Here is a 27,472-nt window from a genome sequence, read left to right on the forward strand (position 1 = left end):
CCTGTTTGAATACTGGAAGAAATTTTGTTCTACAAAAAAAAAGTACACGAAAAATACATTAAAATCTATTTTCATATATTATTTATATTAATTATATCGGCGCCATTTACGTAGTGAGTTAGTTATAATTAAAAATTTCATCTAACTATAAAAGTGAAATCTTAACACTTTCTTAACAAAATACAACTATTAGGGGTGCAACTTGTTTTTAAACGTCCGAATATATGTATGTGTTTATATAAAATTGGCCGCTTGACACTGCTTGTTACAAATCAAGTTTGATTTAAATTACACGAACCCGACGAATTGACGAATGCTGATGTCTGTACTATAACTAAAATTTATGCGTAGTCAAAGAAGTAAAGAAGAAAAAAATTACAATTTTAGTGTAGACCTGTTTCACATAAAATAAAAAATTCAATTCAACGCATTTTGAAAATATATACACCGTTAAGTTTTGTTTTGACTAATCTCTATACTTTACAGCTTCTCTACAGCCTAAATTTCAATATTTTTAAAGTTTTATTGCCAAGATCAGTAATAATATTTATGATATTCGCCGCGAATTGAAGACATTCCACACAAATAAAATGCTGATTGGAAAGATGTGGCAGTCATCTGTGGCGGCTTTCTAATGCATTTCGCTGAAATAACGAAAAATAATAATTTGCAATAAATTGCAGCTGTTGAACTGTGAATTAACCTGTGATCGCTTTTCCATAACAGTCATTTCATTTGTTCCGCTTTGATTTTTATCATTTCTTGCGAGCTCGCGTGTACAAGTCATTGTACTCCACGATTTGTAACGAAAATTTTTTTGCCGCTGCTATTTTTTATTGTCACACCAACTATAAAATCCCGTTTGGTGTGATTATCACCACTAGTGCTAGCTATTAAAGTCTATTAAAATGTCAATTTGCTTGTGAAAATTATAAAGTGATAAACTGCTATAACGAGTGTTACTAAATAACATATACACACATACATTCCTATGTATACACAGCTAAAGCAGTGTGACAATTATATACACATACATATACATATACATTTGTATGTATTTATTTACTTTATTTATATCAAACAATAACCACCTACAAAATTCAAATTAAAACGTCTATGAAATGAATATGACTTCATCGCCACCTCTAGTGCTTGTAACACAGAAATCAACTTATTATGATTGCCTTTGCATAACTATGTGTTGGTATAGAAAAGAAAAGAAAAGTAAAAAAAAAGTAGGTAGCCCGGCAATTACTGCGGTCGCAAAGGCTAATAAGACAACACCTCAAAAAAAGAATATGAAATTGGAACTAATTGGGGAATACTTTGTTTTGATTTTGTTGTTGTGCTCCTTTTATTTATTGTATTTCTTTTTTTTACTTCTTTCATCTCCTAGCGCCGATATTGCAAATTTCGCATTTATTTTTTGCACAAAACGAGTTTGTATGCCCACTTCTCCACACACACATGCATGCAATCCAATACACATTTAACATTTTATAAACAACTCAAAAAAAAACACTCAGCATAGAACGTTGATTCAACAAAAAAATTTGCATTATATTTGCTTTAAGCACAAATTTAAATTTGTTCACTACATTATCGACACTTTTTTAAAAATAATTGCCGTTAGGCAGTTAAAATTTTAAAAATGCTCTTTAAAAATATTTCTCAATTTTTGTTATTCTCCAAAGCAATTCGCTCTCATTTTGCTGCGCTCTCTGCTTTGTTTGACTTTGCAACTTCTACTCTTTTGCTTTTGATTTTCAGCTGTTTGGTTTTGTATTTTTGTTTATTTACTTAATGCTGCGCGACAGCAAACGAAGTTGAAGATCAACGAGTTGCCACACACATGTGCTATAAATCTCATAAGGCATTAAAAATAATTTCAATATTATATGCATTCTAACTAAGTCCGATTTACGAGAAATCAAATTATAATTTCGATCTTTTAATTTAATTTGGTAAACATTCCGATATTTGTTTTGTTGCACTGTCTCTTGTATAAAACAATTTTATATAAAATATTACCAAATAGCAAAGCTTACAGCGTAATAACTTCAATTCGTATGGCAGCATTACTTTTACAGTTTGTATGCATCAGTTTTCATACACTTGTTTTTTTTTTTTTTGTTTTATACCTTTGTTTCCACTCAATCCAAACTCCTTTTGTTTTGCATTTCTCGCTGTGTTTTGTTATTGTAGTTGTGCTTTTGCAAATTGTGCCATCTTCTGCTCATATAAAATGTCTGCGCAGCGTACTCTTGAAAATTACTTTGTGTTTGAATTTGTATTCGTTCATTAGTGCATCGATTTCTTTCGCCGGTTTTTAAAAAGTTGTAAGCCTGTTTTGTTGAGCAAAGTTCTTAATTAAATTGCTAAAAAATTATCAGTTTGCAAAGCGTTGATCGCCTTAAAAAAATCACTGCCTTAGTGCAAAGTTTCTGTGAAATTATTAAAGACTAAGTAAGAATACGAAAAGAAAAGACTTTCTCCAAGAACAATCTTCAAAGTGCTGCAGGATTGATTGCAAAGTAAAGTTAAATATCTACATAATTTGTGGTGTTTTTTAAGAAAAGTGTTATTGAAACATTTTTATAACTTAAAGAATTTTCCAATTGGATTAAGCTCATTTTCTATATTCGGTAAGTACGAGCAGAGAATGTTGATGAATTCAATTCTCTGGTACGAGTGGGTTGCAGACGGCCATTTTGCCGTATAGCTGTGCATTAAGTGCAGTTCATCTAGTGCGAAATAGAAGTGATTCGCATATTATAATTATATATTATTATCTAATATAACTTTATGTATTTAAATATATATTTTTTTGCTTATATCCACAATTTGGAGCATCGTACGTTTACTACATGTGTGTGTACATATGTAAGTATTACCTGCCTGCTTTTGCTATTTGCTATCGCTTATGTAAAAGCAGATAATTCTTGATGTTTGTCCTTTTTACTACCTACTTGTCGAGTTTTCCAATAAGAAAACCAGTTTTTCATCCAGCACCACTTCCTTCTTTCAAATATGCAGTCATCTGCGCCTACTTAAAAAAATGTGAGGCATGATTTGTGTTTAATGATGTTAATGTTTTACATTTCCTTATTCTTCATATTTTACCATATGTGCCTTTCCTTTTTTAGCTTTTTATATACAAAATACTCAGCATTCTCGATTTCCAAGTTGAGAACAGCTGGTTTATAACAACGAGCCACGGCTTTTGTTCTTAATATTGTTTTATTTCATATCCATATATGTGTGTGTATGTATATAATTTTGATGTTGTTGTGCACTGAAGTGGAGTTTGCAACTATGCCTTTGTTTGTCACTTATCTGCTTCTGTGAACATGAGCATGACTGACAGTCGATGGCGTTGACGGGGCATGCCTCAAAAACACTATACAACTCCGCACAAAGAGCAGTAATAATGATCGCGCAGTTCGCATATTAATTGTTTTCCTGTTGCTTATAATAAATAAAAGGGATTAGCAAAAATATATTTATACCTTAAAGTGGATATATTACGTATAGAAGTGCATTGGAATTTATTTTAATGCTTACTTGTTCTTATTGAATAGTGCGTAAAATTAAAATTTTTAAAATAATAGTTTTTGCTAATGAATTGCAATAATCAGAGGCTTGATATAATCTGATTTATTCTTAATTTATTTACTATTTACTTGTATACAAGCTTTTAGTTATATGTTAAAATGTAAATTTAAATTATTAATTGTGCCATAAGTTTTAACCCTATACTTCCTATATCTACAGATATATGTAAATAATTTGTAATTTATTTATTTCCCATTTCAGCAAGTTTTTACCCTCAAAATATACATCATCGCTCCGTACACTTTGAAACATCTAGTTGAATTACAAAATTATTTGTTGCATAAATTCAAAAATTCTTTAAAGACAATCTAACTTCAAAAAAAAAAAATTATTATAATAAAAACTAATATTCTTCCTATAATAGGCGTATATTTTTAAATTAAAATCCAATTTTGCACGCTCTTTAATTTGAAACAAATACATCAAAACAACACAACATGGTGCATCCAGCTGAAAACACTACGACCGCTGCCGCTGAACTAACAGCTGCTGAAAAAGAAGGTAAGTCATCTATTCAAAATTACAAAAAGTATGTGTGTGTATGTATGTATGCGGCTTCAAAAGCAGTTATGTAGAGTGAAACAGTTTGAGCAAAGCCGAAAAAGAAAATGCATTCGCTGAAATATGACAAGGAATTCTTCAATAGTCACCATCTGGAAAAAAGTTATATGCTTTTATTAGCTCTCAAACATGTTTGACACAAATTTTGAGAATTTTCGAATTTATTCAACCGCAATTGTCATGCGTGGCTCTGTCTCAAACGTAAATGCAACTTTTTTGAGTAAAAAAAACTGAAACTGTGTATGCATTTATTACTGCCAAGAAGCGCACTACAATTTATCAAGCATTGCATTGGGCTTGAGTTATTGTTAAAATAAATTGCTATATAAATGTATATATGTAGATGATCCACCTACATAAGTACATATGTACCTCTTTACATATGCATACATATGTACATATTTATACAATTATATGCTCAAATATGTCGCACGCATTGTTGAGATTTTGCATTTTTTCTAGTCGGCAGGTACATAGCTACTCCAGAGTTTTAACAATGGCTTTTGTGCTCCAAAGCCGATATTACGTACGCTTTATCCCTATTCTAATTCGCGCAGTTACCCAGTTTGAATGGAATATACGCGAACAGCATTTGCCAACAATTCAGTTGGAGAATGCAAAAAAGAATAGGAAAAATTACATTTTGACTTAGAGCTAGATATAGTGGTACTATAGCTTCGTTGCCGCCGAAGCTAACGGCTTTTCTTCCCTTTATTTAATTTTATATATTTTTTTAATATTATGGTAAATCTATAATTTTTTAAAAGTTTTTAAATGATATAAAAATTGTCTCTCCCTCTTAAATATAAATTTACTGACGCTAGTGGATTTATCGTGGAAAATGATTAATTTTTTTCGGCTGTTCGGACAAAGGTTGTTGAACTCTATATCTGTATTTAGCTAATGTTTACTTGGCTTAACATTAGCCTAAATATATTTACTATTGTTTTGTATGATTATGCTCAGGAGTATACATATGTTTGTTTATATAAATTTATTGAAACCAAAACACTAATTTCAAGTGATTATTTATATAATAAAAATAAATTTTTAAGCGGGTCATCCCGGAGGTCGTTTTTTTTTTAAAGGTTTTTTTGGAATTTATATAGTGAAATGAAAAAAACACAGAGCTTCAAAATTTTTACTATACATTTATTAAGCCTTTAGCTGTAATTTTGAATTTTTTTTTAATATTTGCTTAATTGCGAAATTTATCGCTTCAATGCCACCCGTGTAGAAAATATGTTAGCTAAACAAACGGCGTCCATGATTTCCAAAATTTCATGATTTTTTGCGACTACTTTTTAATGAAAAAAAACGCTTCAATATTTTTCAAAAATCCTAGTTCGGACGATAGCTATATGTGCGATGAATCTATCATTAAAATTTTAAAGCAATCGATGGTACCGTTTTTGAGAAATCGTCGACGTCAGTTTAGAAAATGTAGTTTCGAGACAAATATGTTTGAAAATTCTTACACCTGAACAATGCTCTAAAGACCTTACTTTCTCACTCCTGTAACTTTCCAACTATATTCAATTTCGGATGATTACTTAACTAGCACATTCAATGAATTCTCTAGATTGGATTTAAGCAAAAAACCAATTGTTTGAAACCGTCACACGGAATGATCCCCTTAAAATTTAAAAATAATTTTTGAAATAAAATTTTAAAAATTTTTTTATATATAAAAATTTTTTTGCATTTTTAGCCTTTCCGACATGTGGTATAATCCACATTTGTTTAGCGAACTTTAGCGAAATTTTCATTTTAGCGCAATATTTAAGAAATATACATATATTTAAATCGCGTTTTCACCTTTGCCAAATTTACTAAACTTTCCTAAACCGCTTTAGCAAAAAGCAAACGATTCACAAAAACAAAAACCAATTTTGTTGCTTTGGAAACTTTACAAATCAAGTTCAAGTTTGCTTGATTGCGTTTTTCGATTTATTTTTTTGTGTAAACTGTTGTGCTCTATGCAATAGTTTACGTCGGTGCTTCACCATGTGCTTGTTACAGTTATATTTGTTACTTTTTTTTTTGGAGTTTGTAACAAAAGGTGTTGCTACAGTGTTGGAAATAAAAACTAATTTAGATTTTGGTAAGTTTCCAAAAAAATGTTAAAGCACTTGTGGACGACAACACAATTTGTAGGAGCTAGTTATGGTCAGTTGAGAGATTTTAGAGCTTATTAAAAACAAAAACGTAAAAATGGCAAAAAACAAAAAAAAAAAAAAATTAAGAAGTTTTAGGGGAACCATAAATGTGACTGTAAAATAGATTGAAGTTATAAGTTTCATATAAGAGGCAAATGTTTCACATTTTCTCTTGGTATCACCGTAAGCTACGACTGTTAATGCCTTGATGGCAATTAACTTACACCTTGCCACCCAAACAGGGTCTGCATAACCGTTGCAACAACAATAACTGGTAGACCGTTCTCACGATAGTAGTGTCCACATCACCGAAATGATTCCAAAATTTTATCAGACCTAAGATTTTCAACTTGGCAGCTTTCATAAAATTACTTGAGAAATTATTTTTCGCCGCTACAAATTTTCCAAATGGTTGCATTACCATTAGTACCTTCAGAGCAACTTTTCACAATCATTTAAGACTTTGTCCACTTAAACACCATCCACCTCGTGATTGCAGCACCACGTGAACCTGAACGGTTTGTTGTCAATTGATTTTCTATTAACCAAGTATAGGTTGATATTGTCGTTATAACAGTGTTATTATTCTTGTTACGTCACCACGAAGTAAACTTGTGTAGTAGTTGCAGCCTGGAACTTCAATAGAGCTTAAGTAAAATTGTGTGTGAATAGAGCTCCCTATTGCCTAGTCAGCACATAAACATTGAGACTTTAAAAAATTGGTCAAAATATATACCTGCAGAGTCTTTTTAATCTTAGAGTGATTTGGGTAATGTTTTCTGCCACAGCCACAACAACAACAACAGCAAACATATCATAGCCGCATGTCATACTTATCTATCAGCTGATCAAATTTGACCAGGACTAATAAAGAAACATTTTCAAGTATTTTAATACATATTTTTCTACAAAATAGGTTCATTTCGGATTAATACAAGTGTATCGACGTTTAATCTAATTTTCCATACACTTGTTGAAAGTCTCGGCTGCGATGAACTTTAGTCTCTCCAGCGAAGTTGGGTTTTTTCGGTTTCGGAACTTTTTTGATGCGGTATTCGTTAGATCGTTGGACAGTTTCGTGGTCATATTTATAAACTCCCGTCTCGTTACCAGTAATGGTGCATTTTATGAAAGTTGGGTTCTCAGCTACGTTGTCGGTTTTGCAAAAGACTCAGGTCTTTCATTGATTGAGTCGTAACATTGATGGTGCATTTTATGAATGTTGGGTTCTCAGCTACGTTGTCGGTTTTGCAAAAGACTCAGGTCTTTCATTGATTGAGTCGTACCATTGACACGTTTCATACCCAAAACATTAACCAAAATGTGTTGAGTCGATTCACGAGAGATATTGAGTTCCTATACTATCCCTCTAATGCTAACACGACGATATTTAAACACTGTTTCTTCAACTATTTCGACGTTGTCGTCATTAAAAGAACGATGGACGACTCGCATGAGGCAAGTTTTCCCGACCTTCAGTGAATCCTTTGTGCCACTCCACAAGTATTTGAGTGTATTCGTGATAAAGTATACTTTCCAAAAAAACTTCGGCAACCTTTTCAACGATTCCGCACCTGCGTGGAAACACAACCTTTCAAGCAAACTCGTTTTTCAAATTTTTTCATGACAAAATCGCCAGACAAATCTTTCGCGTTGTAAACAAACAGCTATCAAGCATACACTAATTGACATATGGGAATCAAAACAACAACAAAAAAAAGGTTGTATGAATATACAAAAAATTGTGTTTATCGATTCGGTTGGCGTGCGCAGTTTAATTGAACCAGTCCGGGTCAAATTTGATCATATGGTAGCTTTGATTTCTATAAAAGTAAATTTATAGAAACGCAGGATTCACCAGTCAAAAGTTGTGTGAGTACCGAATTGCGGCCTCGTTTTGTTTTCCGTATAGATTATGTTGAGCATTTCCACAATCCAGTTTTAAACCCAGACTATTTGCTTGTTGGGTAAACTTACATGATTGCAGTTTAGTACATTTGAGTCTTGTTTTGATTTTTTTGCTGCGCTTTGGCTTGTTGCCATCTTGTCTCAAATCGAAAATGTTTGTAAATATTTTGTGTGTTGTTGGTGTTATTGCTATCGCCGTGTAGTGCCAATGCAGTGCGTTATGTGCGGTCCAAAGTGATTTTGATTTTATCGCTCCTGTTACTGTTGCTGACATTTTTTATTGTTGTTGTAAATACAGATAGCAACTTTGTTGCTGCTGTTGTTGTTGATCATTTATTTGCAGCAACTACTAACTGTAGTTCAGTTATCAGCGCCGATTGATTTGCCGCCGTCAAGTTGAGTGTGCACATATACGAATGTGTGTGTGTGCTTGCAACTTGTTTGCTAGTTTGCGTTTGTTTGTTGTTGCCGCCACCGTCAAAAGGCAGTCGAATAGCATGCAGCATACACACATCAACGCCAAGTCACCGGCCAACACCAACTCCATTAAGCATTGCTGCAGCGCCATCGTCGGTCTGTCAGCTGTCTCTGGCACGATTACGTTGGTGGACGCATTGATTTGATTTTGAATTGCTTAGTGCGCATAGTAGTCCCGCCGGTGTCACGACGAAGTCGTACACTTGAAGGTGCAGCGCTCAATTCAATGGCACTCGTTGGAAAGTTTGCTTAGATTTTCATCTTTCTATTTACTTTTTGCATTTTTCTGTTTTTATATTAGCCTGCACCGATTATATTAAGTTTGTCACGAAGTTTGTAAACCCCAGAAAACTTTGGAGACCCTATAAAATAAATATATGTACGAGTATGTAAATATGTATGATCAACCTGACGAGCTGAGTCGATGTCCGTCTGTCTCTATATACGCTAACTAGTCCCTTAGTTTTTGAGATATCGATCTGAAATTTTGCACGCGTCCTTTACGTCCCAAGAAGCCGGTCTTTTGTCAGAATCGTCAAATATCGGACCACTATAGCATATAGCTGTCATACAAACTAAACAATCAAATCAACACCATGTATAGACAACTTTTTCATTTGACGAGATATCTTCACGAAATTCGGCACAGATTATTGCCCAGAAAAACGCTACACTCTTCGAACATATTGCTTAGATCGGATCACTATAGCATGTAGCTGCCATACAAACTAAGCGAGTAAAATCAAGTTCTTGTATAGAAAACTTTTTTATTTGATGAGAAATATTTACGAAATTCGGTGTGGAGTATAGTCTAGGGCAACAATACAATCTTCGAAGAAATTGCTCAGATCAGATAACTAGAGCATATAGCTGACATACAAATTGATATATCTAAATTAAAATAAATATCTTTGCATACCCTTTTCTGCTATAAGAAATGCACCTGCGAAGGGTATTATAGCTACGGTGCATCTGGTTTTTTCTCTTCTTTTCTGCTTTTTTCTAATCCGTTCTCCATTTGAAATTGCATTATTTGCGCGTTTGTATGTTTGTGTGCGCGCTTTTCTGTATTTTTTCGTGCAATTGCTGGAAAAAACTATTGATTGTTACTTTGTTGTTTTTCTTTTAGCTCTATTTTCTATCTAACTTCACCATTCATTGCTATGATTTCCTTTTAATTTGCCTGCAGGCTTGAGCGGATATTTCTACAATTTTCCGGTCACTATTTCTTTTCGCAAGCGAGAAAAAAAAAAGAAATTGATTTCAATTTTGATTTATTTGAATTTGTGTGCAGTGTTGCCACAATGGTGCATTTATCGGAAAACCATTAAAATTTAAAGTGGACGGAAGCATGCAAAGCACACATTGAACATTGCACAAGTTGCATTGAAGTGAATACTCTCGGTTAACAAAAGTTTCTTATTCAAAATGAATGAACTAAAAATTAATGTGATTGATTGAAGCATAAAATGACATTAGCGTACCATTGAACATCCATATGTACATAAGTATGTATGTTTGGTGTAAATTACATGGCATGACTTTAAAATTTTCATGCAGAAAATAATTTAATTTATTTGAACTTTTCGTGCAAATAATTTTTAATAATTTTCAGTTTTGTAATTAAAAAATAATTGCAATTTCGCCAGTGAAATTAAATAATCTTGATTTCATCGATAATCTTTGTTTTTCAATAGCGATGTAATTGCTGTTTTAAATTTAAAGTTATGATATCTTGAAGTTAAGGAAAAATTTGAATCATTAAAACTTTAAAAATATTGTATTTTTTCTTAATACTTGGTCGTTCATTATTAATTACAAAAAAAAAATAATTTAAAAATGTTGATTTATTTCTCAACTTAGTCTACTTAGGCTCGATAGACTTGATCCAGCCATTCTCCAACTTCTTTAACACGTCTGAAAAAATATATTTTGTGAAGGTCTTCAAAGCAGGTCACCGTGGCGCCGATAATTTTCTAATTCGAGTCCGTGTTCTCCCGTTTGGAAGCAAAAAAATGTCGTACTGAGACAAATCTGAAAAATCCGAAGGATAGAGCAGCAGTAGTTGTAGTCTAGTTTAGTTGGCCGTGGTGAGGTTAGAAATGTAAGCTGGTGCGTTGTCATGATACAATAACACTTTTTTTTTTGCCAATTGGTACCGTTATTCTGTAATTCGGCGTCCAATACTTCGGCATAGTAAAGCCTTGTGATTGTTTTAACCTTCTCCTAATCGCCCCGACAGCTTTCGCGTGTTTAATATTTCGTTTAGTATATGGTTTACGCTGTTGTTTGAGACGCATATTTCTCAACTATACTCATACGTCCCATCATAGCGATCTACCTAACCAAGCTACATAAGTCAATATCGGAACGCCATCGTATATCATGCTATATTATGTTATGTTATGCTATGTTATTTTATGCTCTGTAGACTTATGTTGCTTTAAAGCTGAGTTGATTTGAAATTTTGTCCGTCTGTCTGTATCTACGCGAATTAGTCCCTCAGTTTTTAAGCTATCGATCGACTATAGTATATAACTGCCATATTAACTGTACGATCGGAGTAAAGCGCTTGCATGGAAAACTTTTCCATTTGATGAGATATCTTCACGAAATTTGGCATTAATTATTGTCTAAGGCAATAATGCAATCTCCCAAGAAATTGTATAGGTCGGATGACTATAGCATATGGCTGTCATATTAACTGTACGATCGGAATAAAGTGCTTTTTATTTGACGAGGTATATTCACGAAATTAAATCGGAATCAAGTTCTTGTAAAGAACCTTTGTGAAGGCTATTATAGCTTCGGTGCAGCCGAAGTTAACGTTTTTTCTTGTTTTTTGTCATGTTATGTTACGTCTTGCTATGTTATGTTATGTCATGCTGTGCTATGTTATGCTTTGTAATCTCATGCCAATTTAATTTTTTTTCATTTCACCCAAACCACACCGTGTTATGCAATACAGCCTTATGTGAAACTTATTTACATACATACATATCTTTATTACATTGTAAAAAAAAATTTTAAAAATCATATAATTAAGTTATGTCACTTTATCTTTAAGATATGTATTTTATTATTACAATATTATTATTTTTTTTTTACTTTTTATTTTTAGTAATTCTTTACATATTTATTCTTCTCCAACTCAATGACATAGCTTATTAGCAGAAAAAGAAAGGACAAAAACCAACAAAAAATATATACATAAAAGTAACTATTTATAACTCGTGGCCGATTCGCGTGGAGCATATGAAATATAACAAGCATTGACAAATGTCTGTAATTTTTTTTTCGTATTGTCACCCCATTTTGTGGCACATGCAACAGTCATCTACTAATTTTACTTATGCATGACTTGAAGCGCCTACCACACTCCAATACATATGCACAAGCATTAAGTATATATCTATGCATATATGTGTGTATTTAGAGAACACCCATTAGCAGCATTTCCAGTTGTTGTCCGTGTCTTCTAGCGGCATAAGCAGGAAATAATAAATTCTACGCTCGTACAATGTTGGCTGCTGCTGCTCTGGCATTAGGTTCGGCCCCCACACGCGCCAGGCAATACAAACACACGCATACGTGTACTTGTTTGAGTGTGTGTGTCTGCGTAGTAGTTGCTATGTTTGACACCCGTTAAGTAGCGAATATGTGGGGTAACCTTGCCATATTGTTCGTCAACAGACACCAGCTCATTTGCACATACATACATATATACTTGTACATATACATATACATATGTATGTTATATTATAAGCTTTGCCAGTAGTTTGATTGCAAACATTTTCTCGCCACACGATACACTTTGCATTATTATCGCCGCTTCCACGCGTTATGCGTCTCTAATCCGCATTTTAATCTGCAACATCGGTAATTTTTTGAGTTGTATCTCTTCCGTGCTACCGCCACTTTCGTCCTTTGCATTGCTTCTACTTTATTAGTCCTCTTCCTCTCACTCGTTAATTATTTGCTATGCCGCAAACAACAGTTCCCATTTCTTCGATTTGTGCTTTTATATAAATTTTATGTTTATCAGGCAAATACAATCTTAATTCAATGCAATCAAAAGCCAGACAATATTCATTATGGCCAAAGGTGAGAACGAACAAAACTTGCGTGGGGTATATATATTTACTCAGGGTACTTACTTTATGCATCTTCATTGAGTGTTCTAAAGTTGGGTGTGAGAAAAACTCTTTTTAACATAGCCTGCTTTTGGGCACATAGAAGTGTTCGCTGTGTACAATTTTTATTTAAAATTTATCGATTTTAATTGGAAGCGAGATATGAATATTTCTAACTGATAATGAGAAAAATTATAAACCCGTTGGGAGGAGGTCCTTCTCGTTACAGTTAAAAGTTCATACTTAAAGAGCCTTTCTTAGAGGTTTTTAACAACCAACTTTTCAGAGTACGAAGCGAAAAAAAGGCATTCGTTTTCTTGATATATTGATTGATTGAAATAGATATACTTGTACATACATATGTATACTTTCACGTCAGAACAAATTCTAATTTTTGTAAATTTTTTAGGAAGCATTTTATTCAATAAATAAATAAAAGTAATATAAAGAATTTAATGTATTTCAATAATCGGTAATTCTTTTGAAAGGCAATTTCCAGAAAGACCTTCGAAAAAACCAAATAAAACAATTAATAACAATAGATGAACAGATAATGGTCGAGGGACTTGACAAAATTGGGATTTTTGACAAAATGGCGGCTTTCAAGCAAAAAAATTGTTTTTTTTTGTAAAAAAAGTACACAAAATTATTATCAAAAACCCTCTTCCTTCGAAAATTAGCTGACAAATATATCTAAGAAGATCGTGTGAAAGTAAGTTAAACTATTTCCGTTTCAGAGAAATTCGCCTCACCGTCTTCGAAACCACAAAAATGTGTGGGGGTATTCTAGTCTAGAGGCATGCATTTCAAGTAATTTTTGAAGCGTCGTAAAGAAAGGGCAATTAATCGATTTTTTACTCTTTCTAGACTAGAATACCTTCTTAAAGTTTTGGAAGCCGGGTACTTTAGGTTAAAAAAAATTTTGCGAAAATATTATATATCAATAACTGAATATTTTTAACCCTTATGTTAGTAACTGAATACCCACCGCGGTGTATTTGTGTGAGTAGCTTAAAAAAAATTCAATATTTCATTTTAAGCTCTTAAATCGTAGTTTTTTAACTTAAAAGAAAGCTATTTGTGAGTTAATTTTTTTCACGTTGTTATTTTTTTTCTTTAAATTGTCACTGACTTAATATTTGAAAAAAATATATCAATATTAATCGATATTAAAAAATCGATTTTTTATCGTTAATTTCAGATTTATCCATATCTCATCACTGACTCATTATTTTCCACCTATGACTTTTCCATTTAAAATTTGCGCACTTTTGTGAAAATTTATCGATTACATTTTTTTTAGTTTTTGAATAGATTTGGAATCGATAAATTAATATTTTCGATTTATTTATAAAGGTTTTCTTCTTATGATTATTTATTTATTTTTTGATATTTCTATATTTGCTTTATAACATTTACTTTAAATAAAAAAATGTTTGTATAAACATATTTTTTTTTAATTGTTTTGTATTAATTGAGTTTTTTTTTTAAATAATCCCAAATAAATAAATATAAAATAATAAAATAGGTTATCAATAAATGTATGAAAAACTCGGAATATTTTTGTCTGAAAGAAAGTGAAATAAGGCTGTTAAAAACACTATTATTATAAAATATAAAAAAAAACCAAAAATAATAGAAATTGAAATTATTTATGGGTCTTGAATATTATCATCATCTCATAAAAATATTGTTCAAATATAAAATGCACATATGTTATATATTTCCGTACATAACTCTGTAACCAACAAAATGTATGCATTGGCGTATGAGCAACTATTGTAATATCAAAATTACGCTTAAATCGTGGCTAATAATACGTCGGTTATTGTAGCAATTACTATTTCAGTTAATATTTAATATTTATATGTATGTTATTATGCATGTATATACATATATGTCTATATATACATACATACATATGTGCGTCAAAGTTGCGAATTACAATTGTATGTCTCGCAACATGTTGCTACAGAGTATAATAGTTTTTTTCACCTAACGGTTGTTTGTATCACCTAAAACTGATCGAGTTAGATATAGGGTTATGTATATATAAATGATCAGGATGAAGAGACGAGTTGAAATCCGGGTGACTGTCTGTCCGTATGTCCGTCCGTCCGTCTGTGTACGTTGTAACTTGAGTAAAAATTGAGATATCTTTATGAAACTTGGTACTGCCACTCCCACAAAACGCCATTAATCAAACACAAATAAATTTCCATAACTAAGCACAACAATTAGATACAAGACTGTTATTTGGTATACAGGATCACATTAGGGAGGGGCATGAAAACTAGACAGTGGGCGTGGCATCGCTCACTTTTAGGTGAAAATCCATATCTTGGGATCTGATTAACCGATTTCAACCAAATTCGGTACATAACATTCTTGTCATATATCAATGTTTTAGTGGGCAAAAACGGATTACAACCACGCCTATTTCCCATATGATACTATTTTAAATTCCATCTGATTTTTTCACTTTCCACTATCCAAATCAAGCAAAATATATAAAGAAATCTCAAACGAGTATGCCGTTTGACTTTCCGAGAGTATAAAATGTTCGGTTACATCCGAACTTAGCCCTTCCTTACTTGTTATATAAATATATGAAGCAACACATTAAGCACCCGCAAAAGCGTGTTTATGTTACTTCATAAGAACGCAATCTCCACAAGCCCACCATGACCCCACCAAAAAAATTTTGTTGCTATTTAATTTGTCATCATCAAACGAAATCAACAGTCTCGGCACGTCGCCGCTTTTAGCGGGCCAATGGGGTCGCAATTTTCTCGGTAACACAACATAATTTAGCTCAATAATGTTTCAGAGCGAGGAAAGATAGCAGAAGTTTGAGTATTTACATAAGGAGAATAATCTTTGGGCACCACATGTGGTGTCTGTGCAAAATAACATAATAATGAAGCCCACAAATTAGCTGCAAATTAAATCAAAAGAATTCGGCTAATCAAATTTATTAAATAAAGCTTAAGGTAAAATAGAAGAGGCACTTTCTTCACTCTGAGACGTATAAAATTAGCTAAGTTACAACGGTATTTTATTGCAGTCTGAGCGTAGTTGACTTAATTTGTGAGGCGTTACAGCGTAGAGGCGTAGTTGTAAATCTAAAACCACATATCAAACAGTCACCAAAGCAGCTCAAATGGACTGGACGAAAACACAATCACTTACCTATACCCATACTTATGTATGTAGTGAGTTCGCTTGGCAACAGTCAAAGTGAACAGGCAGAACAGAGAGCAGCGGAGTGTAAGTGTAAAGTTGAAGGTTCACCATGGTTTAACACAAGCCAGCTGGCTTAGGTTGTTCGTATGTGCGTGTATATTTAGTTGGCCACTTAAGATGGAACGTGTAGTACGAGTTTTAATGCAGCAGGCTTTAAGAACTTTGACACATCTTATGTGGTTTGTATGTATGCATTGGTTGGCAAAGTTCTATCGCAATCGAAGGACAAATTGATAGCGCCTGCAAAGTATTATGTTGCCGCTGAGAAATGCCAAAAAAATATATGAAAAAGTAAGCCTTTTCTTCTTTTCTCATACTCTAGACAGCACAATGTCGAAGGTTGTGTAACATGTTTCATATTGCCGGCGTTTTCCGCTGTGGAACTTCTTCATTTCTCTGCTTCTCTTCAATATACGGTACCATTGATACAAGTTCACAGACCTTGGAACTTGTCGTTTCGTTATAATTAGAAATTGGAAAATTGTGTTACAAACTTTCGTCAACAATACACATGCCGAGGCACGTATGTATATGTGTGTGTGTATTTGCTATAATATATAATATATATAGCACTTGAACAACATAAAACATATGGCAGTGCGACAAAATATGTATGTAAGTTTGTATGAACACGTACATATTTATAAACATATTCTGCTGCGGGTATTTTGTTCAATCCCGAAATTTCGGGATTTAAAAATTTACGTATTCGGAATCCCGACATTTTGTCATCGGCAGATATTTTATTTAATACCGAAACTTTGGGATTTGAAAATTTTCGTATTCGGAATCCCGAATAAATTTCGGAATTGATTTTTTTTTATTCTACTTAACACAGAATTATTAATGTTTTTATTTAAATATATAATTTTTGACAATAATATAATACAATTTAAATTGTTATTATGTAATGGCAGAGAAGCCCAGAGGTTATTTACTTTGTGAGAAAAATTTACTTTACATTCCATTAACGATCGAATTAACAGTTCCGATATGCTGCATAATGGTTGTCTGCACATAAATCAATAATCGAATTTATCTACACAGTGGCAACGTTGAAATATGCACTAAATAAGTTATAATACAGCTATACATAACAGTTATAAAATATAGTATGTGTGATATTTTGTGCATGTACTGTATTTGCAATAGTATATTGCGACAAAAGCAACTCCTAAATTCTAAATATTTATGTATATGAGCCCTGACTTTGAAATAAGCTATTTGCTTTACCTTATCCCCATGGAGTCGCACGAATTTGACAGCGTGAAAGTTTATGTGCGAACAACAAACGCATACAACTATGTGATAAATTTTATAATGAAAAATTGTCAGTTGGAAAACTACTAGACAGCAAATTTTTAAAACAAATTAATAAAAAAATTTTAGATTTTAAATAAAATACATATGTAAAAAAACATAAATAAAAAAATTTTATAATAAAAATAAAAAAATAAAAATAATAAAACATAATAATAATAATAAGTGGAAAAAATATAAAGAATACAAAAAATAAAAGAAATATTAATAAACTAGGAAAAAAATGATTAAAAATAATAAAAATTAAAAAATAATAGATATTAAATTTAAAATTTAAACAAAAAATCAAGAAATTAATACAAATTTATAAAAAACATATACAAATAAAAAAAACGAAAAACAAAAATTTATATAAGAGGTATTTAAGCTTAAACATTAAGTTCAAAAATAAAACAAAATATAATAAATTTCAATACATAATACAATAGTATTTAAAAAAATTAAAAGAAAATATTTAGAAAAATATGTGTATAAATAAAAAACAAAATAAATAAAACAAGAAAAAAAATTAAAAAAAAATTACAAAAAAATAAAAAAAAATAACTAATAAAAACTCAAAACAAAAAAATAAAACGACGAAAAATTAATTACAAAAAATTTTCAAATAATATAAAATAAGAATAAATTAAAAAGTGTTTGGAAAAAAAAAAAAAAATAGTAATAATCAAATAAAGAATTATAATAATAAATAATATTGAATAATAAAATAAATTAAAAATTAAAAATATAATAAATTAAAAAAAAATGTTTAGTAAATATAATATAATATTAAAAAATAATAATAATATACATATTTAAAAGCATTGTTTAGAAAAAATTTAAAAATTAAAAAAAATAATAATTATTATATAATAAATAAAAATTAATAAATATACAGCTAAAATAATAAAATAAAAAATTATAAATAAGAAATTAAATTACTTATTACCTTCTCTAAAACATCAGCTTCGATTCCTAGTGGGTATCAGCAAAAACCAAAAACATTCAACAAATGCGATAATACATCCATCTATTATATATAAACCAAACCCTGTGACGCCTTTACATACACATGCACGCATATAGCATATTGTATACCAGTTCATAGATATGTATTTAAGCGAAATAATGAAGCAGGAGCATACTGGTTGGCAGGAGGAACGCAGCTGATGATGACATTTTGTGAAAATACAAACAACCTGACCGGAATGGATAATTAGATTTTTCCTCTAAGCTACGTAGCGCAACGTCGCAACGGCTTTAACACAAAATAACAACAACAATAGCAACTGCTATACGAGTAAGCAAGCAAAAGCAACAAAGGCGCTTGAAAAGCGTAAGCACGCATAGTAACTTACGTACTGGGATGTACGCACATATATATGTATGTGCATATGTATATACAATATATAAAAGTACGTGTATATACATATGTACATACCATCTACAGAGGCCGCTCTTGAGACTTCGAAAATGGCTTGGTATTGCTTTTCACACTTGTGTGCTATTCTTCTCATTGATCTATTGGAATGCCACACCACTTACGCACCTACATATGTACATAGATGTTGTTGTTTAAGTCTATCTATGTGTATGTATCTTTGTAGCACATTTGCTTTTGCTCTCCTGCTGCTGTTTCCTTAGAGACTTTGACAACTAAATAAATTCCACTTTATTGCATCGAAGAAAAGAAATCATTCTTCAGCTTGCCATCACCATATTGGCCTCATCAATGCTGCCTACGCACACACACACTATCACAACTCACCGCAAGCACTTAGCCCTTTTCATTATATTTATTTTCCCCAACTGCTAAGAAGACAGCTTACTTCTCGCCCGCTTTGTCATTGACATTTTGCCTTCGTCGCAACGCTTGGCCAAGTCCTCGACATTCTTGTATTTGCTGGGCGTATATTTTGTTATTTTTCTTGAGTTTGTGTGGTTGCAGGCTCGTTGAATGCCTGTTTGGTCTACGCAGGCGTCTATAGATTTTCTTTCTATTTCTATAGCGTTAGACCGGAAATGAGTTTATTGGAATTCCGGCAGCAGTATGACGGCGTTATTGAAAAGTGTGAAAAACTTGTGTAGAAAATATTGAAATTTGCTAGTTTGTGCTAAAAATAGTTGTGGTGCATGCTGAGGCTAATGTTTAGTTGCACGAATTGTGGGCAATTAATTCGAAACTTATTTCGGCTTTGCATAAACAAAATCGAAGCTATATACAATTTCATACAGATTTTAGCAAATAAATTTTTGGTTTTGGTCTCAGTAACTATGTAATTTTGAAAATTAATTTATTTATAAGAGAATCATAAAAATTAAGATTGTTAGACTTGCATCTCTATTACAATGGGGTTTTATCCATCCAAGAATTAACAACTCGTAAGCATTCTTATTGGGAATTTATTTGGCGAATTTTTCTATGTCGTTTTTTTTTTATGTCCCACCTAAGTCAATCAAGGACATGAGGAGCACGCTATCCTTCAACTAATTTCAAGAAAAATATATAGTTTTTAAGTAAAAGTTAAAGTTTAGGGATCCTGAAAAATTATTTAGTTGAAAAAAAAATCGAAGCTTTTCTGGTCTTTTTCTCGTAAGTGCATTTGTCAAATCGGACGACGATGGTACTCGTAGCCTATCGCAAGTATCCTCGTAAATTTAAATAGTATTTTTTATAGTAACATTATCTTGGATCTTGGATATCAAGCTTATTAGAATTAGTTATTATTTTAACTTTCTTAAAAACAGTTTGGCGCTAATATTTTCAGTCAAAACCTAAATAAATATGTTTTTCACAAGTTCACCATTTTTCGAAAATAAAAAAATTGTAAAGCTTAGAAATATTTTATTATATGAGTGAGAATTATGTAGATTCAGTTAGTTTTTTATTGACATCAAACACCTAAAATCACCGTCGCCCATCGAGACCCTGTTAAAAAAGGTGACTCCGAAATTGTAACAAAATGTCAATATAAATTTTTTTTTTCATACTGAAATATATGTTTAATAAAGCCTGAAAAAGAGTAATTCGATTCATTGCTTTTTCCTTTATTGACGAAGGTAGGCTTTTTGAGGACTCCGCACTAACTGGCCTAACTTCTTAAGTGGTTATAACCATTTGAAAGTCAGCAATAACACATTTTTTGTGAATTTTTTTTGGAGATTTTAATGTACTTTAAAATTCCGCGATTTACTTTCCGAAAAAAAAAATAGTAGACTAGTCAAAATTTTGATTGTTGGCAAAATAGCGGCTCCTAAAAATGTCGTTTTTTGTGAAAAATTTTGCACTGGTTTACACTATAAAGCAAAATAATCATCATAAATCGAAATAATCATCAAAAATCGTATACTTTTTTTATTGGTGTGGAAGTTTTAAGATGATCATTTCAGCCGACTCGGGCAAATCTGTCTTAAGAATTATCCAGCCGTTTTCGAAGAAAATTTCCTCACCGACTCTGAAAACAGCGTTTTGATAAAAATGAGTTTAATGTTTTGGGAGCCCATGTCGATATTTCCAATTTCTCAATTTAATATAATCCCTTAAACCATTTTTGTTTTAAGAAATTTATTTTAAGTTAATTTGACTAATTCGATTTTCAGTGAACCAAAATAATTATTCGCTTTTTTTTGGAAAATAATTTTAAGGTTATAAAATTGCTGTAGAATTTTTTCGGTACGCTAAGCGCTTTCATGCAATCCATTTATTTCTATAACTTGTTTTTTAAGTAAACTATTAATGCTATTAAAATTTATTTTAAGTAAAAAATTATGCTGCAAATATGACTTATTGTCAAATATAAATAAGAGACCTCGTTATATAAAAATCTGCTTTCAGTAAAATCTACCGATCTGTATATTTGCCTCATTTTTTCGACTAATTTTTTTTGATACAAAAAAAAGGCTCTATTAATCGTTTTTATGAGACTAAAAATTTTTAGTTTTTAATAATCATTTTTTTTACATTCATACAAGCTAGAGTTTGACTTATTTTCACAGTACTTTTCCATTAAAGTCATAACCGAATACATAGTTGTTTTTCCTACCAGAAAAATGTAACAGCATTTATAGTTTCCACATACAATTTTTTTTCGTAATTCAACAAAAAAAAAACTTTAAGTTAATCACTGGACCGTCCAATTTTTACACCTCTTTAAATTTTATGCCACATAAAAGTTAATGTAGCCTTTTATGTCACACCGAATATGTGGTTACAAATAGCGGTTGGCTGACAAAAAATACAACAACAACAAGATTAAGCTTATAAATACGCTTACTCCATTCAAACACACACACAAGTACATACACACATATATGGATGCTCCTCTTCAACATGCATATCCGCCACAAGTCCAACGGTCCGTAAACTTAATGCCTCCAACAACCGTTGTGCGTGTGCTCACCTCTAACTGCTCATACTTACTGTCTATGCTAGTCCAGCAATTTTATTTTTGGCGCAGCCAGCTTATAACCGCTTCATAAACATTTTCACTGTCTGCGGTTTTTATTATGCAGCTCATCTCATCCGCCGAGAGTTTTGTTGTTGCTCCACTCATGCTATCTCGCGGTGCTCCAGTTTCCTATTTAAAAGCGCGCGCTCCTTTTGCATTTTCACATAACCTCTGTCCTGTTTTTGCACTAATACAGCACAGTTATTCGCTCACCTGTTTGTCGGTTTCACTATTTGTTTGTCTGTCGGTTGTCGGTCTGGCTTTTTAATGGCAAAACATTTGTCTGTTACCTGCCACTATTGTCCATAAAATGAACTCATAAAGGTTGAACTTTTCGACTGAGTGTCTATGTATGTATATACTTGTATGTATATATTTTCAGTTATTATTTAACTTTCCAATTTGTTTTTGTAATATCCTCTTGTTATTTGTTGTTTGTTATTATTTTTGTGTTGAACACATTTTTGATCATCTCACCCACCTGTCATTCGCTCTATTGCTTGTTATCAAATTTGTGCTCTTCTAGCTTTTGTTTTAGTGAGGGTGTCAAGTTTGACAGACTTATGTCATTGTCGTCATAGTAACTGTATCTGTATATGTAAGCATTATGTTAGTTAATAATAGATGCTGGTAATCGATCATTTCATTAATTTGACTGCTAACATGTTCATTATATTCGGACATTTGTATGTAGGATCTCACGATTTTAATGTGTTTATACTGTAATATGAGATACAAGTTAAAACATATTTAAACACATAACATTTTATAATTAATTGTCTTATCTTGCAAACGTTGGTTCTATCTAGTATTAATTTTAGAAGTTGGAGTGCTTCTAGATGCCGAGGGCGGTCATCTATAAATTAAACACCCGAATTAATCGAAGATCCACGTTAAAACCGTTGAAAAACAAATATCATTAGATTTAAGAAAGGGCAACCCTTCACAGTTTAGGATAAGAGTAACATTTCTGCCAGTATTTAAAAATAAAATGAAAGATGAGTGAGTGTTTATCGACAAGCTTTGTATATTAAAATTTTCCTTCATAGATTTAGGCAATGTAATAACATTATTCGTGAACAAAGCAATTATTCATCGAAAGCTCATTCAAAAAAAGTTCTACAATATCCAACACATTTGAACAGATCATTATCCAGAGGGCCTCAAGGAGTTAAGGCAGTTTAAAACTCTTAAAAAGGACTAACTTTGACGATATAACCGGTTATTAATCAGCTAGGAATCGATTTTTTTTTAGGATTTAATAAGCTTGTATTTGATTGTATAAAAATGTATAAAATTATTGATTTTTGATACCAACTGGTGGCCACTGTGTAAATCTTTGGAATTACTTTACTCAAGACGCTCTCTATGGGCGTTTATGATTCCAGAATCTTAAACTACATAAGGCTTGCTAGTAAAGTACGTATGGCTTCAGTTTTACACAATTTTTTTCCCGCAAAATGGCGAACTTGTAGAAAATTGGTCTAAAAAGGGAGCAATACATTTCTTATAAAAAAGTTGCAATAGTCTTTTACTGGATTATATAATTTGACAATTGAACCAGACTGACAAAAAAAATGATATTTTTATAAAAAAAAACTAAAAAAATACGCTCCTGATTTAAAAAAAAATACGCTCCTCAGCCAATACAAGCAGCATGCCAACACTTAATCTTATTCTGCATACACTTGTTATAAGCCTTAGCTGTGACGACCTTTAGTGCCTTTAGCGAATGACTTTTATTAGATTCAATGGCGCGATCCCCAAAGAGGTTTTTTCAGTTTCGAAAACAGAAAAAACCAATCTGGCGTCATTGAAGCATCGCCGGCTAAGTAGTATTTCTTATTGATCGTGTGACTCTGTGGAACGAATTCATGGTGAACCACACCACGGTAAACAAAGAAATCGATGAGCATCACATTGATTTTTGACTGGCTTAGACGTGGTTATTTCGGTTTCGGCTCATTGTTGAAGCGTCATTCGCTAGATTGTTGAGCAGTTTCGTCGTCATATTGATAAATCCAATACTCGTCACCAGTAATGAGGCGTTTGTAGGGCCCGCAGCTATCTTGTCAACATTACTTTCGCGAATTCTAATAAAATACAAAATTTCAAACAAACACGCTGTTAAATTTTTTTCCATGATAAAAAACGCCAGACAAATTTTTCGTGTCGTACACAAACAGCTGTCAAACACACACTATTTGACATATGGATATCAAACTTCACAGGAACATAAAAAAATGGTTTTACCAATCTAGGAAAAAACTATTATCGATTCGGTTCAAAAAGACTAGCCCGGTCACACATGATCAAATAATATGCATTTGCTTTGGGATGTCTTAAGCGCGCATAATAGTTGAATGATCAATGGCGTGCTTGCAAGTTGAATTAGGGGGATAGAGAATATTTTAATAGTCTGTAAATCTTTCGAATGGCTATGTTGGTGACTAGCGGTCCAGGCATTTGTGGAAAGTATGTGTATTATTGCAAACAGAATTGAAGATTAAATGTTTTAACACTAGAACTACGAAGATTTACCATATACCTATTTCAAATAAGTGTCTCTCTCTCTCTGAAAATTAGAAGCGTAAAAACCAAATAATATATAATATTATTTTATGCACCAAGTTAATAAAAATCATGATATTATCGTAAAATATTAAATATTAAATAAATGATGCAACCGGTCATTTTGACCGGTTCGTAGTTCTAGTGTTAATGTTTCACTAGCAGTAATAATCGAACAGCTTTACCATACACATACATACAGTGTTGGAAAAAATAGTAGGGACAACGGATAATGTTTAAAACTAAATTTTTTTTATTTCAATCAAACGGTTTACAACAATAATTTGAAGAGTTATGTATTTAAAGTTTATTTGGTTTTAAAAAGTAAAAACGGACACATTTTGTATTGTATTTCAGTTTGGAAATATTAATAGGGGAAAAAGCAAATTAATTTTTTTTTTAATTTTTTTATATTTTATTTTATTTAAATAAGGCTTCTTTCAATTCAAATTTAATATTTTGTTGTTGCTCCCTTTATTTTATACATCCGACAAGGTTATTGCAACCGTGTTTGGTATTAAATACCATGATTCTTGGACTTTTCTCCATAATTATTATGGATATTATTTTTCTATTTTATAGGAATAGCTCGCAATTTAGTCAACCTAAGCACAGAGTAGCTATCAGCAAAAAACTAAAGACCGAGGATTTCACGTCATAAAAAATCGAAATTATAACCCACCTTTTGAGGGGTTTTTTGCTTATGCATACCTTTAAATATTTTATCTCGTCGGCTTAAAAAAAGCTTTTAGATATATCTTCAGAATATACATAATATTTTAAAACAAATGCACGTCTAAAACTAAACCAAAGAAATAGCTTCGTGTATGCTTGGCAGTCGCGAGTGGTAAATTTCTAAGCATTCAACTAAAGTAAATAAGATTTAGAACATTTCAAAGATTCAATTTAAGTGCATAATAAAATGTAACTTGACAAATGGGCCAACAATACACGCCTCCAATACAAAACAATTTTAACAAGCAACAACAAAACAATAAGAAATCGCTTAAACAACAAATCGGTGGTAGTAGATGAAACGAGGTGATGAGATGGTGTTGCGAATTTGCGAATAAACTTCCAGACGCTTAAGCGATAATACAGAAAAGAAGAGAGAGTGAGGGGGCGCTGTGTAAGTTGAAAAGTCATAGCTAACGGTTTAGTAAGCTCCTTGGATGAGAGTACACCCACAAACCAACTCACCGCGCCACTCACCGCGCAGTCAACTGGGCATTTAGACAGACATTTAGCTTGCGTCACGACGCCAACCAGTCAGTCTACGGTTATAAAGCACTCATTTATATAGAGTAGATAGAGTAAATAATAAAAGCGTGGCGAATTGATGTAATTAATCAAATTAGAGGAAACACAAAAACTCTTTTGATTGTCAATTTAAAAGCGTTAAGAAAGTCATTAAGGACGAATAAAGGTTTTGCGAATGCCGCAGCTAGCTCTCTCGGGTGGAATGCAGTTAACTTGGGATGAAGCGTTTAAAAGATAGTATATTTTATGCAAGAATGTCTGTGTGTAAACACAATTAAAAGCTTTTATAAAGATTTCTCTGTATTGGGTGTCTGCTATTTTGCGGCTTGTAGCGACCCAATTGTTGCTTGCTCCCCAGAGCATCACCGCCACAACACTCGGTATTTCCCCGCACATCGTTTGTCTCACCTACACAATTACGCACATTTCTGCACACCAATTGGCGATGGAAAATTAAGGGCACGACACTTAAAACCATATTTTGTATTGCCAACCGGCGGCGGAAATGGTTGGGAAAATTAAAAATTTTTGCTAAACGGTGGAACGAATGCCAAAACCTAGTTTCACGGCGTTAAATTGCTGGCAATTAAAGTACACCTACCGTTATTGTGCCAAAATTAATTCAGTTTTAAATGGCAGCCCAAAGCGTTGGCAAGCAGGTGACCAAAGGAAGTTAAGGCGAAAGTTGTGGTGAAAGTGAAAATATTTGGATTTAATTGAAGCCTGATGAGAGAGGTGGTAATGCGGATTAATAAGAAAACAACATTAGATTCGGCTACACCGAAGCTATAATACTCTTCGCAGCTGCATTTTTTATAGCATAGAAGGGTATACAAAATTTTTATATCGATTTCGATCGGTTAGTTTGTATGTTTGCTGTATTCTTTAGTGATCTGATCTGAACAATTTGTGAGGATATTGTAACGCTGCTTTAGGTTATTATCCCTGCCAAATTTCATGAGGATATCTTTTCAAATAAAGAAGTTTTCCATACAAGAACTTGGCTATGATCAGTCAGTTTGTATGGCAGCTATATTCTATAGTGGTCCGATCTGAACAATTTGTTCGGAGATTGTAAATTAAGAAGCTTTCTTAAAACGACCTAGCTCGCTCGTCAACTTATTATTTATTAATATACTAAATAGAGTCGTTATTTCCTTCTGGGCGTTACAAATTTCTTGTACCCTTGTTTTCCTTCATTTTAACCGCCAAAAATGAAGCAATCAGCAAATCTACGCACTTTTCCCAGTTTTTTTTACGTCACTTTTTTTCCAAACATGTATTTTCATATTTTTTCGGCGCTCCTTGTCCTGCTAACAATTTTCGCATTGACCTGACACAATTTGGCTTTGAACATCTCGTTGGCACTCGGAAGCGCCGGCCAATATTTCGCAACGTCACTGCATGTTCTAATTGGCTTTGATCGGTTACGGTCGGTGGTGGTCGACATATTTTGTTATTGTTGTTCCACTGCCATCATAACCAATATAATAACGCTTTAGCTGCCAATTCCAAAATTACGCATATATATAAATAATTTTTGACTGTTGTTGTTATTGCTTTTTCATATTGGTCACATTTGTTTGTTATGGTTTCGTAATTACCGTTGGTCATTATATTTGACAATCGCGCCCCAACACGTCCTGTATCGGTTTTGATTTTTGTTTCGTTTATTTTTTGTTTTTTATTTTACACTACGCTGGTTATTATTGTTGTTGCTTTTATGGTTTCGTGCCCGCCGTCCACACTCAGGGGATTATTGTAACGAATCTCCGCAAATGTGTTGTGTGTATAT

At 32.3% G+C, this 27,472-nt stretch overlaps 1 protein-coding gene and 1 long non-coding RNA gene across 3 annotated transcripts in view; one reads left to right on the forward strand and one right to left on the reverse strand.

Annotated features, from left to right (window-relative positions):
- Positions 1-54: 54 nt before the first annotated feature.
- LOC138856333 (uncharacterized) lies at positions 55-1,512 on the reverse strand. Its single transcript, XR_011395535.1, has 2 exons — positions 704-1,512; positions 55-644 (listed from the first exon to the last, which is right to left on the reverse strand). It is a non-coding gene; the product is annotated as an uncharacterized lncRNA (long non-coding RNA).
- A 758-nt stretch (positions 1,513-2,270) lies between these two features.
- stai (stathmin) overlaps positions 2,271-27,472 on the forward strand; it is a 174,413-nt gene continuing 149,211 nt past the window's right edge. Inside the window, exons 1-2 of one of the 2 annotated variants that reach the window (XM_070107157.1) lie at positions 2,271-2,645; positions 3,817-4,116. In XM_070107157.1, the coding sequence (XP_069963258.1) occupies positions 4,053-4,116 (64 nt within the window). In that variant the 5' untranslated portion in view covers positions 2,271-2,645; positions 3,817-4,052. The remainder of the gene's footprint in view (positions 2,646-3,816; positions 4,117-27,472) is intronic. The other variant, XM_036359857.2, reaches the window with a different exon arrangement.

The sequence above is a fragment of the Bactrocera oleae genome, chromosome 3 (assembly GCF_042242935.1).
Source record: "Bactrocera oleae isolate idBacOlea1 chromosome 3, idBacOlea1, whole genome shotgun sequence".
NCBI classification, from domain to species: Eukaryota; Metazoa; Arthropoda; class Insecta; order Diptera; family Tephritidae; genus Bactrocera; species Bactrocera oleae.